The 12,725-nt window shown below is 34.9% G+C and overlaps 2 protein-coding genes across 3 annotated transcripts in view; one reads left to right on the top strand and one right to left on the bottom strand.

The window, feature by feature from the left end:
- Window positions 1-1,124: 1,124 nt before the first annotated feature.
- The window catches only part of LOC111051509, a 35,014-nt gene continuing 23,413 nt past the window's right edge, over window positions 1,125-12,725 (top strand). The window contains exons 1-2 of the mRNA XM_022338036.2: window positions 1,125-1,197; window positions 3,462-3,617. Coding sequence (XP_022193728.2) covers window positions 3,540-3,617 — 78 coding nt within the window. The 5' untranslated portion in view covers window positions 1,125-1,197; window positions 3,462-3,539. The remainder of the gene's footprint in view (window positions 1,198-3,461; window positions 3,618-12,725) is intronic.
- LOC111051506 overlaps window positions 8,982-12,725 on the bottom strand; it is a 56,430-nt gene continuing 52,686 nt past the window's right edge. The window contains exons 7-8 of one of the 2 annotated variants that reach the window (XM_039436147.1): window positions 9,603-11,757; window positions 8,982-9,444 (exon numbers count right to left, since the gene is read on the bottom strand). In XM_039436147.1, the coding sequence (XP_039292081.1) occupies window positions 9,438-9,444; window positions 9,603-10,258 (663 nt within the window). In that variant the 5' untranslated portion in view covers window positions 10,259-11,757 and the 3' untranslated portion in view covers window positions 8,982-9,437. Of the gene's footprint in view, window positions 11,758-12,725 lie in introns of both variants that reach the window. The other variant, XM_039436146.1, reaches the window with a different exon arrangement.

Consider the following 12,725-nt stretch of genomic DNA (forward strand, 5'->3'; position numbering starts at 1 on the left):
TGCTTATTATAGATTCACAAGCATTTGAACAAATATTCCATTATTAATATACCTATTTAATATTCCACTCATTTCTTTCCAGTAGAATAATTATTAATATTAAAATACTAGTATAGTTCTATGAACAGTAGACCTCACGCAGTATTCTCATCAACAAGAGTACCTGATTGAAACTATAGACCTTATGGAAATACAGCAATAGACTGGCTTCTTCACACATCTGTGTAATCACTTGTCAGCTGATTTATGATGAATAATTCTATAGTCTGATTTTTACTCTAATATTGGCGTATGAAGGAGGCTCCTTCTTCCTTTTATATTATCCTTGAAATGCAAAATTTCCTAAAACCGTGTATATACGTCGACGCGCAATTAAAAAATGAACATACCTGTAAAATTTCATGAAAATCTATTACCGCGTTTCGCCGTAAATGCGGAACATAAAAACATATAAACATTTAAACATTAAGAGAAATGCCAAACTGTCGACTTGAATCTTAGACCTCACTTCGCTCGGTCAATTATAGGTTCATAAGCATTTGAACAAATATTCCATTATTAATATACCTATTTAATATTCCACTCATTTCTTTCCAGTAGAATAATTATTAATATTAAAATATAATGAGCTAAGATTAGGTTTTAGGTAGCCCATGAGTAAGTTAAGTCTACAATGAATATCACAAGTCCCAAGAAACCAGGATATTGTTTTAATATTTTTTTAAAAATAATAATTATTAATTCATTAGCATTAGAATTATTGCAATATCTCAGTAATTCCATCTCTATATTAAGTTTTAATTGGTTTTCTACTCAGTTTTACTGGGGTGACTGACTGGGGTATATTATTAGTCAGTTCTTGTTAATTTGAAAATGGAACACAATAATATAGTTTATAGATGAGATATATAAAATATTTTTTATTAATTCCAATAATTATTAGACCTATAATCGTGCATTTCTACAGTATATTGTTATTATCATTACACTGAACTATATAGAAGAAGATGTCATATTTCTTTGTTTTCATTTATTGCTATTATTTCATCATGTAATTCAAACGATCTAATATCTTCTTGTTACATCAACTTATAATGTATTATTCAGTACTGTATCCATAACTATGCAATAGCTTCTTTCTTCATAAATTTGATTGGATTTTTCCGTTTTCACACCGGACATGGAATTGTTGAACAGGTATTTGAACAACTCATGATTCTACACTTATTATTTAGATATAATTTATTTTATCTATATATTTAATTGTATAAATTAAGAACATTTGGAATTTGAAGTGGAAACAGTAGAAAGAACGAATCAGGCTGAGGCTGCACACTGGGACAATAGTAGCTACTACGGAAATAGGAATTGAAAATGTTCGAAAAGTGTCTACATATGAAATTTACAATATTATGCTTTCCCGTAGAAGCTAGTGACCGCTACTAATGTTCAGTGAACTAAAAAGTTGAGAAAGTTTCAGAAGAAATTATAGAGATGAAATAAAATCCAATTTCACTTTCATGTGTTGTAAATTGGGAACGCGACTAGGTGCCACCCCGACTACTTGACACCCCGTCAACCTGTCACCTTTTAAAACCGGTTTTTAGGGGACAAGTTGACGTGAGCCTTCCCCGTCTACTTGTCTCCTTTCTAAGGATGTGACAACTAATCGGGGGGACACTCTGACGCGAGGTGTCAGGTTGTCGTTTACGGTCAAGACTAGTTGGCACATTTGGTCCAGTAGGTGACAAGTAGTCGGGGTGACAACTTGACGACAATGGTATATTTTTACGAGGGTAAAGGTTGTTGTCCACGGTCACGACAACCTATCAACTCGATTCTCTAGGTGATATTGAATTCACCTAGAGAATTCAGTATAAACTGAATTCAGAATTTAGTATAAACTAGGTTTATACATGTAAAATTTGTTTGAACAGTGTCTGTGACTGTAGAAAACACAGACACAACTTGAAGATTCTCAATTGCCTTCTTATGGTCTCATTGCCATCTGAGCGCAAGTGTATATACATAACTATTATTATTATTTATAATCAATAAACTCTAAAACGGTTTCATTAAAAAGCTGGGCTCAATTTACTCGTAAACGGTGCGTCTGACGGGAAAATATAACTGAACAAAATGTGTTTGGAATTGTGTCCTACATCTGGTCCAGTCATCAAAAGGGCTTATTTAATTTTTCTGTTTTCAACCAACTCGAAAAAAATTGTCCTAAAAATAGCTAAAACGGCGAATATCTTCCGAACCGTGCGTTTGACTACATCATAATCAGTGATAAAAATTATCGCTGCGGGGGTGAAAATTGTAAATTTAGGACATTTCACGTCATTGGGCACAATCTTTAACATACAATCGTGGGACCTTCCCGCAAGGGACTCCCCACCAACAAAAGCCATACGAATTTACTTTTTTTAGCATACAATATAAGTTTTAGTAAATTTTTAGCAATCAAGCTATTTAAGCTCTAATGGTGACATCCACTTCATCAAGATCTCAGTACGTCCAAGATCAGTTTTCAGTTTGTAAAGATCCAGTTGCTTTCAGAAAGTCCAGTGGATACAGTATCGTACATTATATTATTATAGGTGATGTATGGGTGACATCTAGTTCATCAAGATTTCAATTGATCAAGAACCACCGGTGACATTCACTTCATTAATTTCTCAGTTTATCAAGAACCAGCCCGGTTAAGAAACTTCAGTACGGTACGTCAAATTGTTGTTGCTTTCAGAAAGTCCAGTAGATACAATAATTATCATGTAATATTTAATTCTAAACATAAAAAAATTCTGATAATACCAGAATATTGTCATTTCAAAACAAATACCTAAACCATCACCTTCCCCTCACCATACATTACATCCATCTCCCTAACACATTATTACTAATCATTGTAACTAGTGTGCAGTAGGCCTACACTGTTGCTGGATGTGTATGGTGTATCAGCCTTGAAACTAGATGAACTGGATGGCTCAACTTCCCATTTGTTTCAACATCTCAAGAAATGTTTAAAATAGATACTTGATGAAATGAGAACCTTCTTATATCTCGGTATAGGCTATAGTGTGCATATGACACACTCCCTGTGTATCAGCCTCGACAAAATCTTGACGAACTGAATGGTTCAACTTTCTATTTGTTTCAGTGTCACAAAAAATGGCCAATCTAGGCATTTGAAGAACTAAGAACATGACTAATTGAGGGTCTCTCGGTATCTAGTATGCTAGTAGCTAACTTGACTAACTGATACATTCACTGTTTATCAGCCTGCAACGACAACTTGATGCCATGAGACTTATTGTCCAACTGAACAGCTCAGCAACTTTTTTCAGTACCTATATCAAGAAATGGTCAGAATAGGCAACTAAGATCTTGACGAATGAGACCATCCCTACCTAAACACCACTTGTAATTCCCCTTTATTGTTTTGTAACTTTTTCTAGAACGATGTTTTTCGACAAGCTCTGTCGAATGTGGCGTGGACTGACAAGCCAGGATGGTTGAGGAGCGCTCTGCTTATAATGATGGCGCGTGCAAACACTGACACCGCCATCAAGCCTTACGACCTATTCATCCTAGACCACAAGTCATTCAAGAATGTCAGTATGAAACACATTCAACTACCTAATTTATTAGACCAAATACTAGTTCCTTGATATACAGAGTGTCCCAGGAAGGTTGTTACAGCCGAAGACCATAGATTTAACATGAAATTTGCAACAAAAAATGTTCATTGAAATTTTCTTATATCGACCTTTATATTGTTTTTGAAGGGACGGATTCAAGGATCCAAAGGTTCAAAGAATCCCACACGTCCACCGAAGCTTATTTTGTTCCCAAGTAGTATGTTAGTTAGGCAAACCAATACCTATGTTCTTTACAAGAACCAGGAGTTTTTCCCTATACTAACATTCCATTCATCACCTGGTTGCAATCCTTGTCGCAATCCAGTGTGATATGCTTGGCAGTCTCTTCAGACTGATTAGTCCTCGTGACCTACGTGAGTTCCACTCCTGGCCTTCTTTGTAGGTCCTTCCGCTGAGGAAGGGGCGGCCAAGTTGCCTCTAGGGCGCCCGGCCACCCTTGACTCAGCCTCTTGACCCACATTTGTGCCTGGTTTTTCCACCCATCACTGGTCTTTTGGGTTTTTTCTTTTTGCCCCTCCGAAACTTCACAGGGTCAAATATGCCTTACCTCTCCCAAGAAGTTTTGCCTATATGGCCACCCTTCTTTGAGCAGTGGTGAGTTTTGGCCTCTCCACCCACAAACTCGTGACCTACGTGAGTTCCACTCCTGGCCTTTTTCTAGGTCCTTCCGCTGAGAGAGGGGACGCCAAACTGCCTCTAGGGCGCCCGGCCACCTTCGACTCAGCCTCTTGAGCCACATTTGTGCCTGGAGTTTCGCCCATCTCTGGTCTCTTGGGTTTTCTTTTTGCCCCTCCGAAACTGCCCTGATGGGGCAGATCCCGTGGGTTTGAAGGCAAGGCAACTTCTGGAGTTGCATTGAGGTCTATTTTAGTCGCCTCCTATGACAAGCATGGATGCTGTGGGTCAGTTCTGGTTTTCAACACATTCTTGAGTATGATAATCGACTCCAAGCTCCCCCAACCCATAGGGGACTCCACCTATATCGACCTTAGTTTTCGAGCTACATAGATTTTTCTATATTTTTGAAAAATGTCAATAACTAGAGAGCTATCAGTCAAACTCTAATTCTAAGAATATGGTTGGAAAGAGGAATAAATTTTCAATCATGCATATGATTGTATGTATAACATGTATTTGTTCGTTTGTTTAAAGTTTTTGAACTTTTTATGAGTGCTCAAAGTTGAAAAATCTGGTGTGGCGCACTCACACAACTTTCCTTGCCGTTATGAAAATTGATCACCTGACGCTAGTGTTTAGGAGCATCTCAAGTCTAGACTACTATTCAAAAATCTCAGCCTGGTGACAGAAAAATAATGCTGGAGACACACGAGGTCTGCTATCTGTTCATAGTGAATAATTTAATAGAAATAACAGTTGCCACCAGTATGCTATTGAATAATCACATTTTCTCGAATTTCGAGCTTATTTTCAATTTTAGGTGAAAATGTTACAAGACATTAATTGTAGAGATTTACATGCTCAATCTTTTCCACTTGAAATTTTTTGTTTAAATTGTATCTGAAACCTGATAATTGGGAATCTAAAATCAAACTTTGCAAAAGATGGGGCGGAGCTCCCAAAATTTTTACAGATATGAGACTTGTGGCATTTGATAGATCTTATCAATGACTATAATTAGGTATAAATTTAATCAAAATCGTTGGAGCCGTTTTTGAGGAAATCGCGAAAACCCCTATTTTTGACAACATTTTCGCCATTCTAGCCGCCATCTTGAATTGCATTTGATTGAAATTGTTCGTGTCGAATCCTTATATTGTGAAAGCAATTTAAGTTCCAAATTTCAAGTCATTCCGTTAATTGGGAGATGAGAAATCGTGTACACAGACATACATACACTCACACACACACACACACACACACACACACACACACACACACACACACACACACATACAGACCAATACCCAAAAACCACTTTTTTGGACTCAGGGGACCTTGAAACGTATAGAAATTTAGAAATTGGGGTACCTTATTTTTTTCGGAAAGCAATTCTTTCCTTACCTATGGTAATAAGGCAAGGAAAGTAAAAAGTACATTCAACGAGTTCAAAGCCAAATTTTAAACAGTTTGAACGCTCATAAAGAATTTAAAAAACATCGAACAAAGGAACAAATTATATGAATGTTATTGGAAGTTTCTTCCTCTTTCCAACCATATCCTAAGAATTGGATTTTTACTGGTAGTACTCTATTTATTGGCGTTTTTCAAGAATATAGAAAAATCTATAGAATTCGAAAAGTAAGGTCAATATAAGAAAATTTTGCAGGACATTTTTGTTGCGAATGTCATGTAGAATCCATGGTCTCGGCTTTTACACCTTTCGTGGGACACCCTGTATATTGCATAACTAAAATTACTAAATTGTGTTACTATTCATAGCTCCTAGCAAAATGCAAGGTATTAGTTGTGAAATAACAGCCATTTTACTAAATTTTTAATTGATACAATTCTACTGAATACAATGAATAAATGCGGATTCCCACATATCATATCAGTGAACGTGACCGGTTCAGTGATAATATTATTTCCATAAGTTCTAATACGACTAGTCATACTCGTTCGACGGGCTGAGTGAGAACTTCTGGGAATTATATTTTTGCTGTACCGGTCACTGGCATGTAGAAATCCGTGGTATTAAAATATGTGTTGCAGGTACATAATGTAATGTACGGTACTATTGATTCTATCAGTACTTACCTAAAAGTAAGGTCAATATAAGAAAATTTTACAGGACATTTTTGTTGCGAATGTCATGTAGAATCCATGGTTTATGGATTCCAGATTATGGTTTATGGATTCCTAACCAGTTTACACTACTGGTTAGTTTATTGGAGGTATTTATATGAATTATTTATTGAGAATTAATATTTTGCGTTATCAATTCATAAGTTATCAAATTATAAGTTACTATGCTAATGTTTAGCATATATTTCTAGGTTTATCATTGTTTCCCATACGGTAGCCTATAGAAAATTATTGAATTATTGTAAGCATTTATAGATTTAGTTTGGATGATTTCTTTTGTGTGGATTAAACATTTAGCACCAGTTTCCGAGCTCGGGATCAATAAGTTCTGGACTTACAGAGTACAGGACTAAAATAAGCTCTCGGGTCTAAATCAACTTTCTGAGTCACGGGTTTTAGTTCTAAACTCCGGGGTCTATTAATAAGTTCTCGACTTATTTAAGTCCAGGACTTTAACGCAGTAAACATGAGGGAAATTCTCAATATTTTGCTGTTGTATTGTTGGCATTAGGCCTATAGCAAAACAGCTGATTGCAGCGGGATAATTCAAATGCTCTCCAATCTATTTTGTAACAATTATTTTGTGAAAATACGTTTCGATTTCTTGTATGGTGTAGGTCTATAAATTCAAAGAAAAACCTAACCTTTTGAAACATGAATAAAAAATAAACATTTCATTTTACGTTATGCTATCACTTATCATTGATTTTGGAATAACAATTTTAGTATGCTACCTATTGAGTTGGAAAACGTATTTGTTTTGAAAAAAAAACTGGAATAATAATTTATTATTGTAATATTATTATTAATAATATGTTGAATATGGCATTTATTTATAATATTCACATTGGGAGATAAAATTCCAAGGCTATCCTTGTATTATTTTTCTTGAACATTTTTAGGTTATGTCACAGTCATAAAATGAGGTTAGCTTTTATGCATATTATTCCAAAATAAACTTGCAAATTATAAATTACGAATTTAGATGGACTAATTCAAATAATTTAGGTATTCCATGACATTTATTTGGATATTCATCTACTTCAAAACAATAACTGAATTGTGTTTGCTCGGTTAAGTCTAGAACTTAAATTTAAACCCTACCCCAGTTGAGGGTCTAGAATCACGCTGTTTCAAGTCCTGGACTTGACGATTTTTGATAAATCCTTGACTCGGAAAGAGACGAGAATCTAATTCAAGTCCTGGACTTATAAGCCCTTCACTCAGAAAGCGAAATTATAAACTCCAGGGTCTAACGTGATCTCTTAACTCCAGGGTCTATTATTTTGAGTCCTCGACTACGTTAACGCTCTGACTCGGAAAGACAATTTTCTGGCTCTAGAGTTTAAAGCCGGTTAAAGTCTAGAACTTAGCTAAATCCCGAGCTCGGAAACCGGCCCTATATGTTTCTATCAAAATGTTTTTCAGATAATGAAGTCGGTATTCACCTACGGTAATTTTCTCTACACCAGATATTCAATGAATTCTTCTCCATAACCAGGCCTAAAGAAGATCAATCACGACTACGCAGAGGCTGAAAATATGAACTTCACCAACAGAAATGTTCAATTTCTCCACTATTCGAATAAATGTTTCTAAAAATAGAATATGAGCAATAAAACACGCAGCTTTTTCCTTACTAACCAAAATAATAACCATATAACATTCCAATTCTATTCAAGGTGAAAAAATGATACCAACTAATATAACTTAATTCCAGGGATGATTAAAATCTACTTTACATTTCAATTCTATTGCAGTTGAAATAATGATATTAATTCATATATATTACAGGCATGATGAAGATAAGGTAAACTAATAAGATCAGTCACTCAAACATACCTACAACGGAATGAAAAACAAATACTATTTTTTAACATGATTTATTATTTTCAAACTTATAAATCCATGAAAACAGGAATGTAAAATGAGTTTAAGATGTTTTCATCAACTACAATATAACACTTTGGTATGTCAAAAAAGATAGCTTATCAAGATAAAACAAATCTGTAACGTATATCAACATAATAAGACACTTTCATGAACTGAATTACAAAAAATTATAGTTGCTTATGGAGTTAAAACAAATCTATACCTCATTATAGCAATGCACTTTAAAGAATGGTATTTCATAAGATTAGTTGCTATCACGATAAAAAAATATATACCTCGAGGTAAGGCACTTTCATGTACGGTACAAAAGATGTTTTATAGTTGTTATCATGATAAAACAAATCTATACCTAAACATCATAAGGCACTTACATGAACTATATTTGTAGAAAAATATTGTTGCTCATCAAAATGAAGCAAATCTAAACATAAACATAAACAATAAGACAATTTTATAGAAGGCACTTCAAAAAATTTAAAAGTTGCTTATTAAGAAAAAACAAAACATCATAATAAATCAGTCGTGATTTTCAGTTCAGATCGAGTCTTCTCGCCTCAAATAATAATACTCAATTAATTTTTTCAACTAAATATTTGCGAATTTTACTTAAATTACTTACTTTTCCAATAATCATAATTTAAATACATGGATTGTCTGTTTTGATCTAGTTCATTAAAAACATTCATTTATAGCATCTCTATTCATGATATAGACAATCTAATTAGCATTATTCGATTATCACAATGGCTTCAATGTAATGCAATTTAATGTAGATTCCCAGTAAGGGAAAATCAATAATCCCTTTAAAATAATCCTCAAGTCTAAGTCTTATAACATTATACTCATAATAACCAACATTATCTAATTAACATCAAAATGACATTAAAGCAATGCAATTTAATGTAGATTCCTATAAGGGATGAAGTCAATGCAGTGAGCTAGGAACTGGCGAAAAATAGTCCATAAGTCTATAAGTCAGTCTTAATGTCAGTCAGCATCTCTACTAATGATAATCAACATCATTTAATTAACATTATTCGATTTTCAAAATGGCTTTAATGGAATGCAATTACAATGCGATTTAATGTAGATTCCCAGTACGGAAAATCAATTTTATGAGAAAAATTGGCGAAAAATAATCTAAAAGTCTATAAGTCTTAACTCATGATAATCAACCTAATCTAATTAACATTATTCGATCATCAAAATTACTTTAATTTAATATAATCACAATGCAATTTAATGTAGAAAGTAAATACCGTGAGCTAGTGAATTAACCTAGTGAGCTGGCGAAAAATAATCCAGGAACACTGATCTAATCCTGAATCATCGCTGTCAGAGTCGCTATCACAGAATTCTGAATCACTGCCATCGGCGAGTGACGGGTTTATGACTCTCTCGAGAAGATCATCCACGGCGTCATCCAATTCAAACTCATCTCGAATAGCTTGCTCGATCACTTGTTTGGTGTGCAGCACAGCATTCCTCCAATCATCGGGTGTCACCTCGGCGATTGCTTCCGAAAATAACTTCTCGACAGAATCTAGCTTGAAAACAGTATTCCGTTCGGCTATTTTGTCCTTAATCTGCGTCCAAACCACATTGATCGCGTTGAAATAGAAGCCGAACGGCGGCAAGCGCACAACTCTGTGGCCGAATTCGGCAGCCATTTCATCCAACTCGTACCGTTCCGGCGGTTTATTCTTCTTAACCAGGTGCAACAGTTCCACTTTGAACGGGTCTGGATCCAAGCCATCCCGATCGATGTTTTTGTTGGTCAACCAATCGATAATCTCTTGTTTCGAGTTGGATATCGATGGAGGTTTGTCGATTTGAGTGGTGTTGTACACTCTGTTTGCGAGGACAATCACCGAATTCGGTTCGATATTCCCCATCATCGACTGGAACCAAGCTTTGTACTTGCTGCAACTCATTTCTCTCTTGTAGTCAACTTTTTTCGTCCACTGGAACAATTTCAAACCATCTTTAACAAAACCTGCGCTAATTCCAGCGTGGACGGCGACTACATACTTTGTCTCAACAATGTTTTGAGAGGTTTTTGTATTTGTGAGACCCGTTCTCACCCAGGTCTCTTCCAAAAACACAGCTTTTTCAAAATCGAAACTCTTTAACTAGTCGTAAAACCGGTTACGGGCGATATTAAAGCTACGTTTTTCCATCAGGTACGTATCCTTCATCTTGTAAAACCCGACATCCTCCAAAATTCTTTCCATTGTACGCAGTGATGCGTGGCACATTTGTCGCTCTTCGACAACTTCCAGGATTTTTGAAGCTGTTGGAATCTCACGTTTTCTGTACATTTCAAAGACAACATTTCTGAGTGCTACTTTGGCCTGTTCGTCCAATCTTCCAAAGACCTTTTTACGGCGCTGTTTGCGCGGAGGATCGGTTGAGGGCTTGTTCACACTTAGTTGCGATACTCTCTGGGCCATTTTTTTCGCAGAAATTAGAATAGCAACGTTGGCACTTTCACTCGCAAAATGATCGTAGAGCCTTTTGATGACCTCACGGGTTGGTTGCTTCACTACGACTATTTCTGATTTCACCTTCGTCACACATTTTACAAATAATTTAATTGAGAATTAAATGAATTAACAATAGTGTACATTAATATCCTATAATTTAATTTCCAAAAAATATAGGTGAACAAATAAACGATTCCTAATACTATGGTGTAATAAAAAAGTAGGCTGGTATAGTACATTAGCAAAAATAAATGGACCTACTTCAAGTTGTAAGATGATCTGCACCTTGTTAGAGATTGTTGAAATGTTGAATGTTTTTCTGATTATGATAATTTAACATATTAACACGAATAAACAAACCACTGCTATTGACACTCTAGCTAGAACCACAGATCAACTAGTATCATCGTTGGTACCCTTTTCACGTCAGTGTTAGTACACATACATTCTATTGTCACCAATCAATTAATAATAATTGAATTTCATCAGTCTACAGGAACCAAGCACCACTAACGAACTAACTCTACTTGTATGCTATCTAGTACACATAAACTATTAACACCTCATCTATTATGAATCAACTGAATATTACCAGTATTGTGTGAATATATAACCGTACAATACAATACTGCTACACCGAAACCGATGAATGTTTACAGAATTTCACAAACTGCCACCATGACCTTCCCTCAACAGACGATTACTTGTGATTTACAAATCTCAACAAAATATTACCATAGTTGTGTTCATAGATCTGCTGCCTTCATATTTCAAGAATATAAGACAAAAGTTCACTTGAAAATAGAATTCACTGTTGCCGATGAGATGTCCAAATTTGATGATTGAAGAACGCAGAGGTCATTTCTCAGACGAATTGAAACTCTGGGATTTCTACTACAGAATCTTGAAGATAAAGAGCGAACGTAGACTCGATTTTCGGCTTCAAACTGCAAAAACAATTTTGAAATACAAATTAATAGTTAAATTTGTCAACCAACAATAAAATATAACAGATGTTGGTGATGATAATTTTAAAACTATAACAAACTCTGAGAATAGTTTCAAACCAAACTATTGGTAAAACGTTTCAAGCAACCATAAAATACTAGATATTATAATAGTGATTTGAGTTGGTCAGTTCCAAAACTCACCAACTCCATCTTTGGAAATTTTTCAGGAGAGCTGAAAAACTGTTACAGCTGATTGAAAATATTGACAGTGCTGAAAAAAACAGTGATTTCATCTGAACTCTCAGGATACAATTGCATCAAATTCTTTAATGAGACCCAACAACTTTCGACAGGAAAAAATAATTAAATATAGACTTGGTGAGTTTTGGAACAGGATAGGGTTTTTAGATGGTTTTGTTGCAGTAATGAATGGATCAAGACAGTTTTGTTGCAGTTTACAATAATCAAGTTTTAATACACTTTCAATGTAAGTCATATAGGCCTAGAATAAAAACTATCGTTTCATAATACATTTTCAAAATAAGAACAAAATTCAAGAAAAGTATAAAATTGATTTTTATAGGTATAGGATAAAAATTAGGTATTACATTTCAATAGTCTACAGTCATTATCTTTCAAAATTAAAGTGAAATATGAAAGGGATTTTTATGAGTATCATCAAAAAAGTTATTTTTTATATAACGAAGTCTCCTTCTAGTGTCAAAATTTCATCTTCCATTGGTTCCTCTTCATCTTCTTCCTGCTCACGTCTTCCCATTCTCTCATTGAAGATTTCCGAATAAAATTTGAGGCACTCAAGCTTCGACCATTCTTCCCCATAGTGCTTTCTGAGAAGCTTCTTTACATCCATCACCTTCATTGGGTTGACAGCAGCATCATTTTCTTTTACTTGAGCAACGATTCTATTGACTCTGCAGCCTCTTTTAGAAATTCCTTGTGGCTTC

Source organism: Nilaparvata lugens, chromosome 10 (genome assembly GCF_014356525.2).
Source record: "Nilaparvata lugens isolate BPH chromosome 10, ASM1435652v1, whole genome shotgun sequence".
In the NCBI taxonomy this organism is placed as follows: Eukaryota; Metazoa; Arthropoda; class Insecta; order Hemiptera; family Delphacidae; genus Nilaparvata; species Nilaparvata lugens.